Source organism: Cyprinodon variegatus, unplaced genomic scaffold, assembly GCF_000732505.1.
Source record: "Cyprinodon variegatus isolate N-32 unplaced genomic scaffold, C_variegatus-1.0 Scaffold650, whole genome shotgun sequence".
NCBI classification, from domain to species: Eukaryota; Metazoa; Chordata; class Actinopteri; order Cyprinodontiformes; family Cyprinodontidae; genus Cyprinodon; species Cyprinodon variegatus.
Window position 1 is genome coordinate 463373 of NW_015151103.1, and position 23177 is coordinate 486549.

General features: G+C 36.6%; 1 protein-coding gene across 1 annotated transcript in view; it reads left to right on the forward strand.

The window, feature by feature from the left end:
• Positions 1 to 22810, forward strand: part of vps39 (VPS39 HOPS complex subunit) — a 25913-nt gene extending 3103 nt beyond the window's left edge. The window contains exons 2-22 of the mRNA XM_015393597.1: positions 685 to 727; positions 1147 to 1241; positions 4077 to 4175; positions 4289 to 4381; positions 4613 to 4796; positions 5923 to 6043; positions 6640 to 6760; positions 6971 to 7100; positions 7325 to 7467; positions 7655 to 7795; positions 8786 to 8927; positions 11194 to 11280; positions 12102 to 12175; positions 12302 to 12518; positions 14364 to 14492; positions 15636 to 15738; positions 15975 to 16020; positions 17425 to 17574; positions 17754 to 17888; positions 18209 to 18300; positions 20254 to 22810. Of these exons, the coding sequence (XP_015249083.1) occupies positions 685 to 727; positions 1147 to 1241; positions 4077 to 4175; positions 4289 to 4381; positions 4613 to 4796; positions 5923 to 6043; positions 6640 to 6760; positions 6971 to 7100; positions 7325 to 7467; positions 7655 to 7795; positions 8786 to 8927; positions 11194 to 11280; positions 12102 to 12175; positions 12302 to 12518; positions 14364 to 14492; positions 15636 to 15738; positions 15975 to 16020; positions 17425 to 17574; positions 17754 to 17888; positions 18209 to 18300; positions 20254 to 20335 (2427 nt within the window). The 3' untranslated portion in view covers positions 20336 to 22810. The remainder of the gene's footprint in view (positions 1 to 684; positions 728 to 1146; positions 1242 to 4076; positions 4176 to 4288; positions 4382 to 4612; positions 4797 to 5922; positions 6044 to 6639; positions 6761 to 6970; positions 7101 to 7324; positions 7468 to 7654; positions 7796 to 8785; positions 8928 to 11193; positions 11281 to 12101; positions 12176 to 12301; positions 12519 to 14363; positions 14493 to 15635; positions 15739 to 15974; positions 16021 to 17424; positions 17575 to 17753; positions 17889 to 18208; positions 18301 to 20253) is intronic.
• The last annotated feature ends 367 nt before the right edge of the window (positions 22811 to 23177 follow it).

Sequence of the window (23177 nt, forward strand, 5' to 3'; positions counted from 1 at the left end):
ACTTTTACTGGCAATAAGATTTTTTGAGAAGTAATAATTAAGTAAGTAATTTAATAATTAAGTAAGTAATTTTTTCTTAAAATAAGTGCATTTGTTCTTGTATTGTGGAGGTAAGACATTTTGCCAATGGAAAAAGACAATTTACATATAAAATAAGAAAAAAAATCAATTACATTGTCTTACTTCAAGTGCATATTATCTAATTATCTTATTTTGAGAGTAAAAATACTCATTCCATTGGAAAATCTTCTTATTTACCTACTCACTTAAGGGTAAATACACTTAATTTAAGAAATGTTGACTTATTTCTAGATTGTTTTTTGCAGTGTGGCAGTAACCCTGCCACACAAAACAATTACAAATGTTCAGACTGCTATATGGCATACATCACTTCGCCCTTTCCCCATTCATTATAAAGACGGAAGTCATTGGGACTAAATTTCCATGAAAGACTGTATATTTGTGTAAATTTTGCAGGGTTAATATTCAGGCAATGCAGCAACTTCCTGCTGGGATCTACACCCATGTTTTCTGTGAAATTATCAAACATAAGATTATCTGTTTTAAGGCTCTTTAGAATTGCTTTAAAATCCGTTTTTATTTGGCGTTTTCCATTCAGTCTGGTACTAGAATTATAACCCAACATCTGCTGCTTTATTATTGTATTTTTTTCTCTTTCTGCAGCTATACGTTGTCTCTCAGTACAAAATTCTTGTCAGTCTTTTGGGTAAGTTAGACATCCAATTTTTTATGTATTTAGAATTTTACCATCATATTTCTAAAAAGTTTGTTTTCTGTTCTCGTAGCTGTTTTTAAATGAAGAAAACAACATTTAAAATACGTTGAAGCCAGTTTTTGCAAGTCTACAGAATAGCTTTTCTCACTGTGACTGCTAGCTTTTTGATTCAGGGATGTTTCTTTCCACTTTCCATTATTTTCCATTGATGGACAGAGTTTATTTATTGACAAAGATTATATGTAATTTTTGGCTTAAACACAACATTAGTATATTTTTCTACAGTTTTGTCTTAATTGCTTATTCAGCAAATAGTTCTTCTGGTTAACGGTCATCCAAGTCTCCACAATGCATAGTTTTTAACCATCTAGTTCAGAAGATTCAACAAAAACGTCTTTTGTGTCTTCCAGAGAACAACATCCACGTCCATGACCTCTTGACCTTTCAGCAGATCACTGTGGTGTCTAAAGCCAAAGGGGCCACACTCATCGCATGCGACCTGCAGGTCAGTAAGTCTGTCTGTGGTTATAGAGCATTATTACTAAGACATGTAACTGTCCCACATTTCTTCCTTTGGTGAACGTATAAATTATAATAGCGAGAAGTCCTCCTCTGGCTTCTGAACATTTTTATTTTCTACACATTTGAGAAAATAACTGCTGTGATTATGATTGAGTTTTATTTTGGGGAGCATACCTTATGATCTTATATTTCTTAGATTGCTGTATACGCCCAAAGTTCTATAATTCTTAAAAAGACTTGAGTATCTAATAAACAGTAATAATAGATTCCTTGCTTTTTTATTTAATCTTTTATATAAATTTTGTGCATTTAATATAAAAACAAAGGAGAGAAAAATCCAAACAGAAGTTCATGCTGCCATCTTGACAGCCATAGACGGGCCTCTGAGGATGGATGTTTATAAACTTTACGCAGCTTTGTTGTCATCTGATAGACGCACAGGCGTCAGCTAGTCTAGTTCCAACAAGTCTGTTTCTTGGAAAAGTTACCATAACACATGGTCATTTAGAGGTAACTAACTGATTTTTGCATGCATGCTATGAACTTTGTATGACATTACAAATACAACCTTAATGTATTTTTTTAGGATTGTATATGACAGATGTTTGGCATTCTGTAAAGGCATTAGAGTTTGTTTGTAGATATAATTTGTAAATTATAAAAACCAAGAAATGCACGCTGTTTAGAGGAAAAGCTAAAAGATGGCAGAAGATTAAGTCCCAAACTAAATAAATGTAAGAATCTAGAACAAACTTTTTTTTTTTTTTTTTCCATTTGATCAAACTGAATCAACACTGATTTTGTTGTACAAGAAAAAGCTGGAGCAGCAATACCTGAAAAATGCTACAGCTGTGATTGCAGACTGTCACACTGACAAAGTGGGTTAAATACTAAAGCGAGACACGCTTTCTGAGCCTCATTCTTAAAAAAGTTTTACATGCTTCATATATGATTTTCCTTCTTTACAGTTTTTGAATAAGGTCTCGATTTGATACTCTACGTTTTCTATATGGATTTAAAATCTTTCGATATGTTTTCAGCCCTTCAAAGAAGTTGATATATATTTTTGTTCTTCAATTTTGTTATTTTAAAGGAATATTAATCCATGAATGTTAGAGTTGCCAATTAGTTCTGACTGTGTGTAAAGTAGGAAGTTTTAGCTGTGCAATTTGTGAAGCATTTGTTCCAAGTGGGAACCTGAAAGCAGAAGCACTGGTGGGAAACTAGAGTTGGAAGCCAAATAAGCCAGACATTTCTTTAGATATTAGCTTCCCTATTTGTTTCCATATTTAAAAATAAATATTTTCATATGACTTATTGTTGTCCTGCTGATCGTTTGTTTTCTAAATTTAAAGCAACCCTTTAGGTGCGTGCAAAAGCAGTTGAAATACAAAAACAATAAATGATATTTTTGTACAACTATTGATGTATATGTTTTTGTTTTTCAAGAAAAGATGGAGAAATGGTTGGACTGGTTCACATAAACTCGGTATCAGTTAGTATGCTGTCAAGAGTTCATCAGATTGACACTGGGGAATAAAAACTGTCTTTATTGTGGCTGTTTTTTGTAAATCGAGCTCTGTAACACCAACTTAAACCTTAAACAGTTTAAGGCAGGATGTTTGGGGTCTGCAGAGTGTTGGCTAAGCATTTCCTCACAATTCCTTTCTGCAAACGTTATTGGTCAGTGCTCTCTGGGCTGTCATAGTGGCCCTTCCCAGTCGAATGGCAGCCCACCTCCCTCCAACTCCCAGTTAAATCTCGTCCTACATCCAGCCACTGGAGTGACCGTTCTTTAGATCTTAATGTCCACAAATCATGACACAAAGAATATTTTAGTACAAATATTGATGTTTAAAAAAGGAATTAAAAGAGACCAGACAAGGGCCTATAAAGGAAAGTGGCGAAATGTTGAATGGCTACTACTGTATGTAGTTTAGGTCAAACCACACAGTGACTGACAAACATAGGACATAGGGATGCCCTGATACCATATTAACATCGGTATAAGCATCAGTAAAAAAAAGAAAATATCAGAATATATCGGCCTGCATCTAAAATCTCAGATATAAGCAAGCTGTTTGAAACACTACACCTTTTTTTTCATCCATTAATTAATAATAAATAGGTCAGTTCTCATGAATATTTGAGTAGAATCATTTCATCAAGACTTTTCTGACATTCGGCATTTGAAAATGTAATAAAATAATACAAAAATATCATTTCTGGAATCAATCAACACTCAAAGCTCCAATATCTGTTGTATCTGAAATGAAAAAGTCCCTAACAGGACAGACTGAATGACAGCAGTATAGAGGATGACCAGCAGCTCCTGTGGAAGGTTTTAGTCTCGTCAGCTGCTGTATTTCAGTCTCTGCTGGTTGAGAATGGGGAGAAGAGATCATGTCGAAGTCCACTAATATTTCTGCCTTTAGTGGATTAAAGTTGGTTCTGGCTGCTCTAACAGATGTTATTTCTAAATGTTGGTGTTGTCTACAAACTTCAGGAGTTTTACAGACAGATCCACTAAGGGACAATCATTGGTGCTCAGCGAGGAAAGTGGAAAGAGAACACATCCCAGGGGAGCTCCATTTTCGATTCCAATTAAGGGCTTACATCCTTTTTAAATGCATTAGAATTTAACAGAGTAAAGTAGGTGACCACCAGCTAATATCAGCCAGTTTGTTTTCCATTTAAAAACAGAAAAACTCCTCATATTTAACATTTTTTTCCTATTATTTTTAATAAAATCTACTATAACGTCCACCATGATTTTTTTAAAGGTTCTAAGTGTTTTTTGTTTGTTTGTTACTTTCAGCAAACAAGTACAGGAGAGCAAAGCCTCAGAATGTGCGTGGCAGTGAAAAGGAAACTCCAGCTGTATTACTGGAAGGATAGAGAGTTTCATGAGCTGCAGGTAAATTATTTCATGTTGATTATTTAGGTTTCACTCCATCCATTGACAGGACTGTGTTTTGCTTGTACTTTTGGGGAGATTTGCCATCTAATCATTTTGTTTCTGTGTCTCAGAGCGACTTGGGTGTGCCAGATATTCCAAAGTCCATGGCTTGGTGTGAAAACTCCATCTGTGTTGGTTTCAAACGGGACTATTACCTTATTCGGGTGTGTTTTACTGAGTATAGCCTCAGATATTTGCGTTGTTTGTGTTGGTGCAAGTGAAAGACATTCTTAGTGAAGTTAAAAAATGTTTTCAGACAAAGCTAAGATAATAACTAAAAAATATGGTTTATTTGTCATATGTTCTTAAAATATTATCTTAATATATTTCTGAGCGCGATATGAATGGCTTTTACTTTTTTTTTGACACATTGTGACCCTCTTTGCTGTTAACAGCTGGATGGGCGCGGCTCCATCAAGGAGCTCTTCCCCACTGGGAAACAGTTGGAGCCTCTGGTTGCCCCCCTGGCTGATGGAAAGGTGGCTGTTGGGCAGGATGACCTTACTGTGGTACTTAATGAAGAAGGAGTTTGCACCCAGAAGTGTGCCCTGAACTGGACAGACATCCCTATAGCCATGGGTAAGGAAAAGAAACAAAACTATTCCCCAACGCTTTGCTTAATTTTAATCAAAAGAGACAGACAGTACTTATTCTGTGTCAGACTTGCCAACAAGAAGTAGAAAACAAGGTGTTTTCCAGAATGTAGAAGCTGTGGCAACTTCACTTCCATGTAATGGTTTTTTTGTTTCATTTGACAGACATGAGGCCCTAAAAGAAAGCCTTTTATAACGTAATTATGTTGTATCTTAAAACCAAACCTAGAATTAAATACTCTAATAAAATAAATTAACATAATTACTGTTTTTAAATAATAATTCTCTACCTGTTAACATCCTGAAATCTGATGATTTAACATAAATAATCTTGCTTGTCAAAGTAAAATAAGCATCACAAGAGGCAATGGATAAGAGGTGGTTTGACACTACAATCACTTGTAGGCTCACAGTAGATTGTTTTCTGTTTGGGTCCAATGAATCCATATAATGTGCGGTGTTTTATGTCAGGGTAAAGATGACTTTAATTTTCATTGCTAAAGAGCGTGCCGCAGTTCAACCACAAACGTTCACATTTTTTATTGGGATTTTTATGCGCTACACCAACGTGTAATGCAGGATTGAGAGACAGAGGGGAAAAAAGAGACATTTTTCTATATATTACACATTAAGCACACGTTTATGGTGAGGGGAGTTTCTCCAGTTGTTTTATTGCTGTTTGTCTCTCTTCTCACTGGAATCCAGGAGGAACAAGAGGAAATGAAGCCTCCCAGCACTGGTTCTATACAGCTTCCAATTTCCTCATCTTAATGCTGTCAACAGAATGCCGTTGGCAGGGAGAGGCGGATACTAACCAGAACATTTTCAATCTGTTTAAGCGGGCCATCCATTATCTGCTTTATCTACACACAAACCACTAAACTTTTACCCTTTTGCTGTAGATATATCAGCCTCAATAATTGTGATCCTCAGTCAAAACAGACTTTTCAATTTTTTTTTTTTACACCCGATCCTTGGTGCTAAAAAAATGGTGACCAAAGCTATCTATTTCTGTTTAATACCTTGTTTAGTTCTGATTACTAACATTATCTTAATAACCATTGCCTTTTTTAAGTTAATATAAATAGATATAAAATGATTTGATCCCCCAGAGCACCAGCCTCCATACATCATTGCAGTCCTCCCGCGGTACGTGGAGATCCGGACCTTGGAGCCACGGCTGCTGGTGCAGAATGTGGAGCTGCAAAGGCCACGTTTCATCACATCAGCAGGGTGAGACGAAAAATACATCGATCAGACAAAACAAGAGAAATCAAGTTACAAATTGTAGTACAATCTCGCCTTTTTGATACTTTGGACATAACTCAATAATTTAAATACATTTTTCCCTATTTCTTAAAAACATTTTCAGTAGGTTTGATTTAAGTTTGTTTTTTAAAATCATGGTAATAAAGAGTCATAAACCCCTTTAAATATCTTCTGATAGATCTACAAGCTCCCATGCATGTTTTATTTTTTCCTAAATAAAAAAAAACTCATCCTATCATTTCTTGTGGGGAGAGCTCACTGTCATACCTGAAGAAGTATAAAAAATAAAAATAAAAACTACAAAAGGTAGGAAATTGGGAGGAGGAAAATAAAAATCAAAATTCTCCCCAAAAAACATCCACCAAAAGGGGATTTTAATATTTGTTCTGTATTTATTTCTGTATTTTCTGTAAAATCTTTTGTTTGTATATCATTTATCTTTGGGGGATTTCATCTCTGTCCCTTCTTTAAATTACAGATGCTATTGGTCCATCTGTAGTGGAGAAGAGCAGCAGCATCGACGTCTAGGGGTTGCTAAAATAATTTCTCTTCCCTTACAGGCCAAATATCGTTTATGTCGCCAGCAACCATTTTGTTTGGCGCCTGGTTCCGGTGTCGATAGCCAGCCAGATCCGACAGCTTCTCCAGGACAAGCAGTTTGAGCTGGCGCTTCAGCTCGCAGTAAGCAGATCAAATTCTGGTGTTACCTTTTACTATAGCAGCATTGATTATTTATTTAAAAAGTTAAAGCTTAGTAATGTTTTAACCGATTGTGAAAAGAGTTGATTAAGGGATCTTTGAATTTCCAGCGTTCTTTAAGCAGAAAACCAGATCAAATTTAAGGTTTGGTCACATTTCAGCTCCTCTTATGTGGTTTGTTTTCTCCTCCAGAAAATGAAGGATGATGCAGATGGTGACAAGAAGCAGCAGATTCATCACATCCAGAACCTTTACGCCTTCAACCTGTTTTGCCAGAAGAAATTTGATGACTCCATGCAGGTGTTTGCTAAACTTGGCACCGGTAGGCCTTCTCTTCATCATAATAGACAGCAGTGTTCACTGAATCATGTTTCTTGTTGCAAACAGTGTTGTATGTGCAAGGAGCTCACTTTTGTTTAACTAAAGAAACACAATCTTTCTCTAAGTGGCTGATGTTAAAATAGATTTTGCTATTGTATTGCATTGGTTGCTTTATATTGCCTTTAGACTTCTTATTTTATATTTATTTACTCTGTTTATCAAAAGATCCTACACATGTGATCGGACTTTACCCAGACCTACTCCCATCAGACTTCCGCAAACAGCTGCATTACCCAAACCCTCTGCCTACGCTGTCTGTCGCCGAGCTGGAGAAAGCTCATCTGGCCCTTATAGATTATCTTACCCAGGTGGGTGTTTATGACAAATAAAAAAAATATATATATATTCTGAATATGTGAAAAACCTGAAGTCCTGAATTAAAGTTTTAAATGTTTATTTGGTAGTTCGGATCACATGAATTGTGCTAAATAAAAAAAAACAAAAACAAAAAACAAAACAGTTGTTTGATAATGTTTTTTCTTCTTATCCTGACAGAAACGCAGCCACCTTGTTAAGCAGCTGAACGACTCTGACCCCTCCACCACGTCTCCACTCATGGAGGGCACACCGACCATTAAAAGCCGCAAAAAGCTCCTGCAGATCATTGACACCACGTTGCTGAAATGTTATCTGCATGTAAGGCCTCCAACTCTTTTTTCTTCATAGATATTAGCACATTTAATACTCAGTGGATCTTACGGTGCTTTGCATAATGTTGCATATTATGAAATTTTTGATGCATTATTTTGCGCACATAGATGTCCACAGTGTCAAGTATGTGACATGTCTTGACAGCCTTTAATTTTATATTCCTAAAGTTTCTGTTCAGTTTCTCTTCTTTTACTCATGATATTAAAAGATAATTAGCCACTCAGGTCTATCCCTGCCTTTTAGAGGTCAGTTGTACAAGTTGAACAATATTTTCGCAATCCACCGCATTGGCAGGTGCACTTTGAAAATCTACCTGCTGACCAGCATCAAGGGCCCTGCTTAAAAAATGTATTCCCCATAGCATGTTGCTGCCCTCACCATGTTTCACTACCGTCATGTGTTGAGGGTGGTGTGCAGCCTTAGCTTTGATTAAGATGTGCCATTATAACTCATCCAACTCAATCTAAAAGCAGTTCTATCTTTTAACTTTATTTTAAAGTAAAGGATAGCTAAAGAAATCTCTCACTTAAAAATGTGGAAAATGTTTTTTTTTTAAATTAATAATTTGTAAATGGATAATTAAGTGTTAACATCATACAAATATATGTGCTATCCCAAATAATATTTTTACGTTTTTGACCGTTCTTCATTTTTCCCAGTACTTCCTTGTTCCTTTCCCAGCCTTTTCAAAAAGCCCTGCATCCAAATAAGTTAAGATTTGCAAAAAGAAAAGTTAATAATTTTGAACATTATTTCCTTTCTGTAGTGTTCAGTTATATTTAATTCATATCTTACACAAAGTCCTAACCTTTTGTAGACATTTATGAAGGGGGAAGATCCATCACTGAGATAAATTTGACGCTGTGTTAGGTCTGATTTAATAAAGTGGGTTAGATGTAACGCCCTAAACGATGAGAGTCTCCAACAGCAAAATAAAAATTAAATTCACAGTGTTTGTTAATCTGTTCTGCTCAGACAAACGTGGCCCTTGTCTCTCCTCTTCTTCGACTGGAAAACAACCACTGTCACATTGAGGAAAGCGAGTACGTCCTGAAGAAATCCCAGAAGTACAGCGAGCTCATCATTCTGTATGAAAAAAAGGGCTTACACCAGAAAGGTAAGCAGCTGCCAAGATCAAATCATGATCAAACTCGCACGTGTTGTGGTGTCGTACCACTGTTGAATTGTTTTTTGATATATAATCATGTATTAAGTACCTATGCCTGGTCAAGATTGTTTCTGACTGTGAATATTCTTCAGGTATATCATTAGATACTTATTTGGAAATGATAAAGGGAACATGGGGAAAGTCGAGGTGGGTGGGGGAGAGGTGGAATGAGAAAATGGGGTGATTGACGAAAAGCTCTGCTGGAAGCCTCACACTAAACATGTCCGGTTTAAATTATCTAGACACATCACAATTCTTAGTAAATCTAAACGTTTTCAGGACCGTAAAAAAATTACAAATCCTTTTTTTCACTTATTTTTTATCATACCTCACCTATTGTGTTAAAGTCCTGGGTAGCACCAACAGGACATCACTTAAACCGCAATGCAGCCTGCAGAAAAGATTAGACAGGATAATTCAGAAGGCTGGCTATTAAGGAAACTGCATGTTTACACCTTGATCATTGTAATCAATCATTCATTTAAATCAGCCGGATTTTGTTTTTCTGTGATTCCTGTTATGCATCTGAAATTTTTTCAAATTATTTGGAGCCTTAGATGGTACCTGGGAAAACTATTCATCTTCTCTAATATTATAGATTTATCTTTACAGAAATAATCAAGAACATATGTAAGCAACTTAAGATGAGTTGTATTGCACGTCTGATTTAATCAAAATAACCAAATGCAAAAAGTATTTCCACCTTTCAAGCTTTTTTTCACGTTGTTATCACATTTAAAACAGAATCTTATTTTTAAAAATAATTGTGTGATAAATCCACGACTCCATGGACAGATTCTCTCAGATCAGTTCCTTCCTCTAGTGTCACCATGTACCTCTAAGCTTTTATTCATATTAATGGAGGCCTGTCACCTTAGACCTTGTCTGTTACTGCGCTGTTGTGCTGGACTCCTTTTGCTTTTAGAAAGCAGATGAAGCGTTGCCCTTCAGTGAGATATTCAAAGCTTTTGATGTTGTCGTATTCAAGCCTTGGTTTGAGCGTCTTTCTCCCTGACCTGTCAGCTGTTTAACTTGGTCTTCATGATGCGTGTTTGCTACACATTCTCTCCAACACACCTTTGAGACCATCACAGAGGAGCTGCTTAGTTGTCTGAAATGAAATTAGAAAAGTTTGAGCAAGTTTTCCAAAGTACAGGGAGTAGTAAAATGCAGTCCACATTTTTGCAAGGTTCTTTTTTGTAAAATCTAGAACCAATGCTTTTTTTTTTTTTTTCAAGAAGATTATTACTTCTCTTCAGTCACAATAACATCTAAACTAAAGGGAGTCAGGTCAGGCTCAGAAATTAAAAGTGTTTAAATGAGGGTGAGTGATGGTGTAAATATAAATATTCCTTCTTAAAACCCCTAAAAATTACCCCCAGAAAAAGTCTGGTTCCAGTTGTGAACAAAAGCTGAAATGGTTAACAGGTTTCCATTTCTTCAGAAGGATTTCAGTTTAAAAGAAACAAGGCAGTTTGTTTTGGATCATAACCGAGCCTTTAATGAATAAAGAAACAAAGGATGGGACTGAAAATTCTGTTCTGTTGGGTCTCTTTGGCCCATTAAAGTCCAGGTCTTTAGCAATTGTTTAAACCACCCTTTATGTTTTCTGTATGGAAAGTTAAACTTTTTATCAGCCCATTTTTTTCTTTTATTGTTTAATTAAAGGAAAACTAATTTTCAATGGGAAAATTAATCTGATGTGAGTCAAGTGAAATATAACTGACGTCAGAGGCTGAGCTGTTTATGTGTTGCATTAAACTGCTGAATAGATCATTTTTTTCAGTTGACTTAAAGCATTGAATGTCAGGCTCTTTGTTTCTCTGAATTTGTCACCTGTCGTCTCGTTACCAGTTAGTTGCTTGTAGCGAAGCAATGTTTGTGAGTCAGCTCAATAAAGCCACACAGTTCGTCTCAGAGGAGGTTTCCAGCTTGTGTTTGCGTCATCAGAGTCTTCAAACCCAGAGCAGTTCTGATTTCTCTGGTTTCGGCCCTTTCTGGATGTTGTAGCACAGCTGGTCCTAATTGGCCTGCTGGGATCTACGCTGATGTCACGCTGCCGAAGTTTGCCTCCTGATCCGTCTGCCAATTGAAAGCAGCTGCTCACAGCAACTGACAAACCCTTGTCCAGTTTAGATGCATAATCATGTCTTTGCTTGTGCTGCTCTGCACCCTCCCCTCTTTTCCTCTCCTTACTTTGTTTGCTCTGTTTCAGCTTTGCAGGTTCTGTTGGACCAATCCACCAAGGCCAACTCTCCTCTGAAAGGCCATGAGCGAACCGTCCAGTACCTCCAGCGACTTGGTGAGAATCAGGAATCCTTTGCTTCTACAGTCATGGAGATAATTTATTAGGATTTGGTTTGACAGACATTGAAAACATGTTGCATCATTGAGAAGCAGAATGAAAATGAAATGCTTTTTAATTAGTCTTTTAAAGAACAATGTCTGACTGTAATTACAGCTTCAAATATTCACTCTCTGCTAACTTTGCACATCTAAACACTCACTTTGTTGCCTATTTTTTTATTAAGTGAATTTTGTTCCACTATTGCTACAGGCCAGGAACATGTTTGGTTACATTTGATTAAAAAAAGGAATCGAGATATGAAGCTTCCTTATATTATAAGCTTTTAAGATATCTAGTTTTAGGAATTAGTTTTACTAATGCATTCCTCTCAAAAGGAGTTTTGTTGCTAACAGACCAGCAGACCAAAAGAAACACTCCTCGCTCCTCACTCCAGAGGAAAGCTCGCCCACAGAGGTGGAGAGAATCTTATCTGTAAAACACAATTTAAAAAAGAGTTATTATAGTTCCTGTAGTCTTATTAGTACTTATGTGGCTTTTGTGGGAGGTCAGTTGCACTGGTATATATTTAGGGGTATAAGATTAATGGTTGTTGAGTACAAAAGCACATTATTATTTATCAGAGCAGATCGAATCCCTATGACATACCTAGCTTGTGGCTGTAGTGTGACAAAATGTAAAATAAAGAGATGTATGAAACTTCTTGCACAGCACCAATCGTCTTGATAGTTTGAACTGAATAGTTTTAATTTTTTTTTTATAAACTAATAACGACAAAGGTTAGAGTTTCCTGACCTGTAAACTTATTTTACTCACAGGAGCAGAGAATCTGGGCATAATCTTCGAGTTTTCCCCATGGGTGCTTAAGATCTGTCCAGAGGATGGCCTGAAGGTGGGAAGCAGATATTTTCTCTCTGATTTATGTGTCTCAGCTTCCTGTACTGCCGTGACAGGAAGGCACAGGCAATTTAAATAATCCCCTACTTAAACATCGACTTAATGTCTCCTCTTTGCTCAGATCTTTACTGAAGATCTGCCTGAGGTGGAGACTTTGCCTCGAGACAAAGTGCTTCAGTTCCTGAAGGAAGGCTTTGAGGAGCTGGCCATCCCGTATCTGGAGCACATCATCTACGAGTGGGATGAGAAGGGCCCGGAGTTCCACAACGTCCTGATTCAACTGTACCTGAGCAGGGTTCAAGGCCTGATGAAACAGTACCTCAACTCGCTGCCAGAAGGTGTGTTCAGATATTCCCACACCCTTTAGGGGGCTTTAAAGTAAAAAAAAACCTGCCGGGGTTATTTTTGCTTGTAATAATTGATGGTCTCGTTCTTTCGAGTTGTAAAAACAAAAGCATAAATTTAGATTCACATTCACAGGAAAGTTTTTGCATACCATCAAACATTAAAAAATTATTTTATTCAAATAAACAAAACAGTGTAACCATAGTAGGTTTATCCCAGGATGCATTTCTTTTAAGCATGAATAGATGGAAGGAGCCTCCATTTAGAAAGATTCCTCCCTGAAAATCAATATCAAATCTTTGAGTACTGACTGTTATGGATATTGATCAGACATATGTGACATATGCAGAGAACAAAAGTAAATAAAAATGGTATTAGAAAAACTGATCCATTTATTATGAACCAAAAGGTTATAATAACTTTAAACAATAAAGGAATGAAGTGCAAGGCCCCGAGTTTATGCAAACGTTTTCTCAGCTCTGACAACAGGCTGAAACGAATAGTTCTTTTGTTCACCTGCTTCAATAATGTGTTTCGTAGTTATTTTTATCAAAGCATCATATTTTTTTAACAAAAAGAGGACAAACTGTGTTTACTTTGCATTCCCAGGGAAGATCTGAGGTCATTCTTAAAAAAACACCCTAATGTTTACTCTCATTTTATTCTTCTACATATCAGAATACGGTTTGAACCCTTTCGTTGTGCTAAACAAACATTGTATTTTCTTGTGTGTTTGTGATTTCTTTTCACAAACTGTGGCCCAGTTTCACTCTCCAGTGAGTCAATATCAGCGGCAACTCAGACAAAGTATCGAGGTGAACGAGAGCGTGGACGAACGGACTGATGGAACCCATTGAGGCAACTGCTATAAATAGTGGAAAACTCATTTTACATCTCAGGCTATCGTAGGAGAACTAAAAAGAATATATTTAACCTTTAAACATAAGAGTATTCTACAAATGAAAACATTTCAAGATGAAAATTTTGCTCATGACAAATTTTGTGCTTAGCTGCAAAGTCCAGTAATGTTTGCTCCAGTAAAGTAGCTTCGGCTACTTTGGTAGTAGAAGCTGTTAAAGCTGATTTATACTTCGAAACTAGGTCCATTGCGTAGGTGTCGCCTCCCCGCTCCATCCGCAGACACTCTACTGCACCTCTCCAAAATTGTAGATGACCGCAGAAAGGAGGCCTCTGATTGGTACGGCCATATCTAGACACAGCTAGTTCGTGATTGTCCCTCTTGCGTTGTGGCGAGGAATAACATAGCGCATACCAGGCTTCAAAATTGAGCATGAATCAAAAATGTCTGCATCATACCTGTGACAAGCTCACTTCGACACACTGGTGCAGGAGGATGACCAGCCCTTTACTGTTTGAGATGTTGTTGGATGTTGGATAGAGATGCATGATCAGAATAAATGATGAAGATGAGTGCTGTAGCTTCCATCAGCTTTTAGATGCAGGCTGATATAACCGTAAACTCTTTGTTCAGTTGATATCAGAAAGATTTTTTTTTAGTATCCATGTAGGACCAGGACATCCCTGACTGTGTGGTACAGTAAAATGTTCCTGTCTGAGTGATTGGCCTATAGTGTTGGTAAAGTGATTAATAATTGATTTTTATAACAAACATAATGATGTCATTTGATCTAATTTCAAAGTTACGCACCAAAAGGATAAAAGGAATATATTTTTTAATTCTTACAGACAGCATACTAAGATATACTAACAAAGATTAAGCAGGTTTGTCTCCAGTTTCAGAGTTTATAGACTGATAATTCAGTCTACTATCCATCATAGGGCTGATGATGCTAATGAGATGTGCTTTGTTTATGTAGGGGTTCCTGCTGTTCCTGCTGGGCATGAGAAAGGTGAACTGGGAAGCTTCAGGAATAAGCTGCTGTCCTTCCTGGATATTTCTACCAGCTACGAACCTGGCAGACTCATCAGCGACTTTCCTTTCGATGGTAGGAAGGGGTTTTAAAGCTCTCGCCTCCCAGGTTTACAAAAAAGAGTTTTAACACAAATGGGGGGAATTTGGGAAAAATGGATTACCGGTATACACCTGGTGTAAAAACTTTATTCAACCCCGTTTTATCCTAACGGGCAGCTAAGTCTTCTTATGATAAATTTAACACGGCTGTAGCAGAGATGTTTACGAGTCATTTTTTGTAAGTTATAGTGAAGTCTGAAGTCTTGAGCAAAGTCCTTTGTATTTGACAGTCACAATGCAATGATGTGTCATGACATCTGCTAATTAGTTTCCATAGAAAGCTGCACTGTGATATATTATCTTAAACTGGAAAAAAAAAAAATGGAAAATTTGTTTTCCAGATAAACGTTGCATCTTTTTCCTTCCAAAGAAAAAAAAACAGCAAACTATTTTCTGAACATGGATATTATTTAGATTAGAAACTAACCTTCCTGTATTTTGTTGCCACAGATGCTGCAAATTGTGGCTCCTTTATTTGCTCTTAGTGTGAAGTTTTTGTAGCCATAACATATTTAGAAAGGGTTGGACAGAAACAGGGGTGCGCACCCTCGCCTTCATGACTGATGGGATGCACAGGTGTGTGCATGTGTCACATTGCATACGAAGGAGAAGAGAAAGGGCTCAGAAGAAAGAAATGACCAGATTGTATCTGTGAAGTTCATTTGCATCTTACGCATGCACAGCTAATCAAAAAATGTTTGGGCTTTTCTATACCATCCACCATCCCCTTAATCCTGGACCTGAGTTGTTCTTGATATGTTACAGTTGTAAAATTATTAGTTTAGATAAATCCATATTTTCTCTGAGACGATCTATGAGGAAATATTACAGACAGCAGATGCTGCATTCCATATAGCCTGTTGTTTAAGTGATAAAACTAACATGTATGGTGCAGCTCTCTAAATTAGATGTTTTTCTGCTAAAAGAAAAACCTTAATCTGAAATTTATCTGACAAAACCTAGTTAATCCCTCTCTACATATTTTCATCACTGATGATGAGATGAAGAGCCTTGATTTAATCTAAATGGAGGGACTTTATTTCTGTTTGATGTCATTTAGGGCATTATATCTTGCAGATTATTGGCTGCATAACTGAACTTGTTTTCCATCTCTAAGGGTTGCTGGAGGAACGGGCTTTGCTCCTGGGTCGCATGGGTAAACACGAACAGGCTCTTTTCATATATGTTCACGTTCTCAACGACACCCACATGGCTGAAGAGTGAGTACTTGAACACCAGCAAACCCTTACACAACCTCACATGGTAACAGTAACCATCAGGTTGTCTGACTGATCTAAAGTGAGTTTGTTTCTTTGAATGATAAAAGCAGACAACTCCTCTGAACATCAAAGATTCTGTGAAATGTTGCCAGCATGTTGGTTTTATTGATCAGGTTTTGATCCACCTATTTGTGAGTCTCTGATTTAACTTTAATTTTTTTGTTTTTACTATATAGATACTGTCACCGGCATTATAACAGTTCAGTGGAGGGAAATAAGGACGTAAGTACTATTTATTTATTTTTTCTCTCTTTGTAGCGCTGTTTGATGCTACAAAGTCTGATCATAATAGCAGAGAAATTAGAGATTTTCATAAAGGGCATAAATTTACAGAAAACGAATCAATACTGTTTCTTAAGACATTTTGATGCATCAGGAGCATGAGGAGAGAAGAGGAAGAAAGGTCAGCAGAGGGAAGACAGAATATGTTTGTGAAGGAGGAAGGAGCACCTGGGCTCAGCTATTCAGATCAGGCAGGACTGGGCTACTGTAGAAGAGGCAGAGTTAATGATGTAGAGATTTTTTGCTTGGATGGACAAGACTGAAAAGTAGGAGATCAGAGGAATGGATTAGGTTGGGCGGTCTGGAGATTAATTTTGCCAGGTTCAGATAGTTTATAGGAGGCAGGATGTTTGCTGTTCCTAAATTAGAGTTCTGATTCTGGTTTCTGAATTTTAGAAATTTTGTTTGTCTGTTTTTTAACCTGCCTCAGTCATAAAAGAGATGAGTGAACTTTCTCTTTAGTTTGGAAAAAATAAATGATGTTTGAGTAAACTGGAGTTTTTGGTCTAATAGTTTCATTTTAATTGGGTCTCATTTCATGATATTTTATTCAGTTTGAAAGCACCATTAATTGACCAGATCTATTCTGATCCGTACCTTATATTCTGGTGTTAATACCAGCGAACTGCTGGTCCGACCAAACGTCCAGACTAGGGCTGAAACAACTAATCGGATTAATCGTTATTGATTATTGAGATAATCGTCAACTAATTTAATAAGGGAGACTTTAAACATGCCTTAAGCTGACAGAGCAGTAATTATACCAAAATTGTAAAAAAAAATAAATCGACAATCTTTATTGTCTGTAAAATGCTCTATCCATAACTTATCAAGTGGAAACGTTTTAGTTTCATCTGGTTTAGTTTTGTAAAAAGTCTTCTTTAAGGAACCTTTGGCTATCAGATTATTAATCGATTTGCAAAATAATAGTTAGTTTCAACTCTAGTTCAGACCATGTCTTTCTTTTTGAGGGAGACGGAGTTTGCTTCCATAAGGACCCTGATCCAGCTCTGTTCTTTAATGTGAACAGACAAACAAAGATAAAGTCCCATGAAGGTCCAGATTGAAGGACTTTCCTGCTGTAAATGTACCTGGTATTGTAATTCTCATGATTAAACCAGTGTTTTTATTTATCCCTGTTGATTTCAGAGGTTTAAACTGATGAGCCTCTGTTCTCGGCTCATCCTCCCTGTTATCCGCTGAAAGTTCTGCTCTCTCCAACTTTCTTAATGCTTGATTGATCTGAAAGTCAAACGTCTGTCCCTGTGTGTGTCATTTATTCATTGTCATTACGTCCAACCTAAATGAGATCTGACTGCAGGGAAGAATTAACTGCTGTTGCAGGTTTATCTGTCCTTGCTGCGGATGTACCTCTCCCCCCCTGACTCTCACTACCTGGGGCCCATTACGATGGAGCTCACTGAGCCTAAGGCAAACCTGCAGGCAGCCCTGCAGGTCCTGGAGCTGCACCACAGCAAGCTGAACACCTCCAAGGTGACCACTTCTTTGACATTTTGCACTTTTAAACTTAAACTTTGTTTCTGAATCATTGCTATGAATAAAAGACAAGGGTTGAGGAACAGATTTCTGCTCTGATGAGACAAAATTAATGTATCAGAGCTGATTTATCCAAAATCATTTTTTAAACAAGTTTTTCTGCGGTGTCTTTCTAGGCTATTAATCTGCTCCCAGCAAACACTCAGATCCGAGAGATAAGGGTGTTTCTTGAGAGCGTCCTGGAGGAGAAGGCCCAGATGAAGCGCTGTAATCAGGTGTTGAAGAGTCTCCTGCAGGCCGAGTTCCTCCGGGTGAGTTCTGGGGTCGGTTATTTCCACACGAAGGGACAGCATGATGCCTCAGTGGCTCCCATGCAGAGGGAAATCCCAAAGGGAGCATTTGATGCATTCCCTTCAAAACCAAATGATACAGACCATTTAGGGGATTCATGATGATACTAAAACATTATTAGGACAGTAGGGCTGTGGTTTGGAAGTTAACTAGTCCTCAACCTCAGTAACTAGTGGATGACTGCATTTGAAAGATTTAAATTGTTCTTTTTTTAGGCATGCAGATGACTGTGGTTAGAAAAAATTTTTTTTAAAAGCTAATTATTTGTGTTTTATTTCAGGTGCAAGAGGAACGAATCTTCCATCAGCAGGTTAAATGTGTAATAACAGAAGAAAAAACCTGCAGAGTCTGCAAGAAGAAGATAGGAAACAGGTACAGCAATCTCTCATACAAGACATGGCTTATAATTCATTACGAGTAGGAAAATGGATACCTTTTTTTATCGATATAAAATCATAATCTGGTTTTTTTTTTTTCCTAAATCTTAATTGTTTATATCTGCTGTACAGTACCTTGCAAAAGGCTTAATGGCTCTTGACTTTATCATATTTTTCTTGCAGGAAAAAAACTTCCGTCTGTTTTAATCATAGACCAACAAGAAGTGATGTGTTGTGCAATTATTCTTATGATATAAGAATAATTTATATTTATTAATTATTATTATACCTGGAAGTCATGATAAAAAAAAAAAATCATCCATTACTTATAGATATGTTATTTGCACAAGAGAATTGTAATTAGCATTTGATGATTAGAACGATTTGGATCGTCGGTTAACAATCATTTATTCAGCCAGTAAATGTGGCCGTTGTGCAATTATTCTTATGATAAATGATAAAACCTGTAATAAATGTTCATTTTAATTTATAACTGCAGTTGGTTTTATTAATCATTAAGTAAACCACCATAAATTCTCAAACTGTCTCAAAAGGGTTGTTTCAAGCACTAGCGTTTAGAAACAGATTGTTTATATAAACCAATAAGGTACCACTTTATGCTAAAATATATTAAAAGTAATACTTTCCCTATTACAAATAAATATTCAGTTTAATCCTTAGCTAAAACACACAAACTACAAAGAGAATAAAACCAAAGTGGTGTCAGTGCAAATGAGGAATCTTGATAACAGAGGCCTCTAGACAATGGGCTCTCTGCAGAAATCCACTACTTCCTGAAATTAAGGCAGCGTTTGTTTCCTGTTTGCTTCTATTCAATGAACTGATTAATCCAGGTGTGCCTGACCTCAGTAACCATGGGCAGACACACCTGGATTAATCAGGTCATCCAGTAATGAAAGAAAGGAAACAGAAGAGCTGCATTGAGTTCAGGAAGTAGTGGAGTTGTGCATAGAGCCCATTAAGCAATTAATCAAGTTTTAGTTTAACTTCAGCACTGACCAATCATCAATCAGAGCAGCATCAGGTATGAAATAAAAACAGCTTTGGATGAAACCTGGAAGAAAGATGGGAGTACGGCAGCTTCTAGCTTTAGTATGCTAACACCTGTCAACACAATGAGCCATAAATCACACAGGGTCAGAGCGGTGAGGTGAGGTTGCAGCCAAAGAGGAGCTAGCAGATGTTCTTGGTGGGCAGCTAGAAGCACCTGGCCATAGAAGGAATGGGAAAGGGAAAGAAAATGTGTGCTGGGATATGTTAGTTAAAGTCTGTTTATATATAGCTAGGATGCATTGTTTGCAAACATAAGCTTGCTGTCTAGAACTGGGTAGATTAACCATTTAAAGAGTAACAGGACACAGCCGTGAAGGGTTAGAGTTTGAAACCAATGGTCCAGACCCTTCATTTACCACCACCTTGGACAAATTTAGTGGTTGCATCATGCTGTGGGCTTGCTTTTTTTTCCAATAATAAAAGGGGCGCTGGTCTAAGCTGACAGTGAGACAGATGATGCTAAATACAGACCAAATTCCAGCAGAAAACCTGCTGCATAAGAGCATGTTCAGTGTTAGAATGGCCAAGTCAAAGCTCAGACATAAATCTATTAGGAATCCATGACCGTCTCTCTCCATGTTATCTGACTTAGCTTGATTTATTCTCTAAAGAAAAATGAAAAACTTATCGAGTCCCTACAAAAAAGCTGATGACACCCCAAAAGGAATCCAAATTTTTATTTAAAAATGAAAAAATTATTAACTTTTTCCTTCCACCTTAGACAAAATGCGAATATAATAAATTATGTTTTTGGTTCTGTTACAACATGTGAAAAAACTTTGATGCTTTATGTCAATCTAATGCTTCTTACTGGAACAGATGATGATGATGATGATGATGCTACTAAATCTTCTTTCTTGTGGTTCTCTTTCAGTGCATTTGCCAGGTATCCTAATGGTGTGGTTGTGCATTATTTCTGCTGCAAAGATCGCAGCGTCTGCCCCACTGAGCAGTAAGAGCCGCTTCACACTGGGCCTGATAAACCCCCACCTTCTCCTCCACCCTTTGGACTCGGACATGTTGGAAGGACTAATATAAATAAAGTATTGATTTATTTTTGGCCTGAGACATCTCAGAGCAGAGCAGGGCCACAGTTTGAGCCTTTCTCTCGGTACACATGAAGAAACATTCGGAAAGACTCTCAAGAGGAAGAGAGAGGTCGATGCAGACAATCCAAAACGTGCTTCTGAAACACTGTAAAGGATTTGTTGCCTTACAGGCATGATTATTGACAGCTGGGATGACGGAGGTTTGTGCTGAGTATCTCTGATTATCACAGACTGGGCTTTTTTGGTTAGTTCCCTAGAGACCATTGATATGCCATACTGAGAGCTACAGTACTGTTAAACGCCTTCTGTGACTCTGAAGATTGTACCTGTGTGAAACAAGATGTCACTCATCACTTTCTGTTAGAGTATAACCAACTTTGTTGTTTCCCTAGAACATATCAGTTTTTGTCATTTAATATAATTTACAATTCAGTTTTTTTTCCCACCTAATCTATACCCAAATTAACCACTTGTTTTTTATTTTATTCAATTTAATCAGTTCAATTGTGGGTTGAGGAATAGAGTTTATCACCATCACTGGTCTGCCTTTGTTAGTTGGGATCTGTTACAGTAAATATATTTACCATAGGTTTGGACTGTTTACACAAAACCTAAAAGAAATAACATCACCAAGGCTTATTAATCAGTTTTAAAACTGTAGCAGTATTCACTTCAACACCTTTTTATCATTTTTTATTTCCAACTTTAACTGGAAGCTTGAATTTTTGTGTTTTCTCTCACTAAGAGAGAAAATGTTAGTCCTGCACTTTAAATTGATTCTATGATTTTTTTTTTTTTTTATACTGTAATTATACTAAACCTGAGAGGAAGGGTAGATATTTGAAGGCAATATTGTTCTGAAATGTGTCTGTTTGCTGTTTCTCTAGTGAGAAGTTCAAGGAGCAGAGATGTTTTCTTTACTAAAAATTAAAAAAGCATGCAGCGTTTGCTGGGTCATTTCTCCTTATTTGATTTAACCTTTAAGCTCACAAATTCATAAACAAACAGGTTTTAGATGCTAAACATGCATGGTAACATTACTATTGAGAATGAAACTAAAGCTTTTTAAGTAAGTAAGTTTAAGATTTGTATTTTTTTGTTTTCATCTACAAAAATGTGAAATCAAATGTTCCATCTGATAGAATACAAGCTTAGAAGTTACAAATACAAGGTTACAGCTAAGAAACAATAAAAGTATAAATCACTAATTTAAACAATCATAAATTTCCAAGTATAAATTGCAAATATATGAGCATTAAATTACAGATTTAAAGCACTGAATAAGAATTGTACAAGTTGAATTTCGGTTGACTACAGTAAACAAAACAAATGATTGATTTAATATTGACTTAAATGTACAAATGTTGTTACTCATGTATCCTTTTTGAGTTATATTAGCACATAATGGTGTTTGAGGACTGGCCAGCCTCTTAAACATTTACATAAAATTTTTACTGGGACAAATATCCCCATTCTAGACTTTTAATGATTTATTTAAACATTTCTTCTTTCATTCAGGAAGGAATTGAATGAGCTAGCGGTGTCCCAATCCAACTTTTTAATTGCTGATATGACATCAAAATAGCAGCTTTGAGTTCTGTATGATACCAATATTGACCCAATAAGATATCAGGACAAAAGATACTCAAGTTGTTCGAAAGTCAAAAAAAGGCTGATTAGGTACAACAAGTATGAGAAAAACGCATCCCTTTATGTTTAACTAATGCGTTGCATAAATTTTATATTAAAAAGGAAATTCATCTGTTGAATAAATTATAATTTAGAAGACTGGAAAATTGTGCGAGACAGGTTTTGAACTCAGCAGTAGCTTGTTTTTCAACCTCCAGAAGGTAAAAGCCACATCGCAGCGTAACATCTGCTGTGGTGACGGCGCTCTGTGTGCAGGATACAAGCACGGCTACATAGAAATACTAAAGCTGATTACATGATGGAGCCAAGTCCATCTATCTGTGCTCATATCAGACATTTTAGATGCAAGTTGATATAAGTTGATCAGCAGATCCCTTCTTGAAACAACATTTTGTTGAATTTCTAAAAAGAACGAGGTGCATGAGTTAAAGCTGATTGAGCAAGTATACATGTTTCACTTCACTATAATGACCTTTGGAGATGTTAATGATTTTTATTGGTGATCATGTTTGCTGTGTTTGCAGTTTGCTCTGGAATTTATGTGAATTTTCTTAAATTAATGGTTATTTAACGTCTTCATATTAGAATAAAAAAGAAACTGTATGTGTGACTTTACACACACCTTAAAGACATTTAAAGCAGATGAAAATAATGCAAAAATACATTTAATAAACATGAAATATGCAAACTGATAGAAGTAAAAGTAAAAGATTGCTGACTGGTTATTGAAATCTCGTTGCCATTGAGGTGTCCAATTACTGTTTGAACCTTTTTTGGGGGGGGGTTTCACTCCTAGCAAATCCCCTCCCATCAGGGCCTTTTAGATATTTACTTTAAAAACTGATATTACATCATAATTTGTCACTATTTTTAAGCTTTTCTTATAAATCAACTTCAATCCCTCTAAAAACTAACAAACTTTCAGTTTCAGGATCTAATTCCTCTAAACACCTATTTAATTATAGCATTTTTTTCATTAAAAAAACAACTAAACAGCCCATTTATGTGGTAAATAAAGTTCTCTTTTCTTTCCCCCTCATTGATTACTAAAAATGTCAACATGACAATTTTTTAAACACTATTAACACAAAATCCTTCC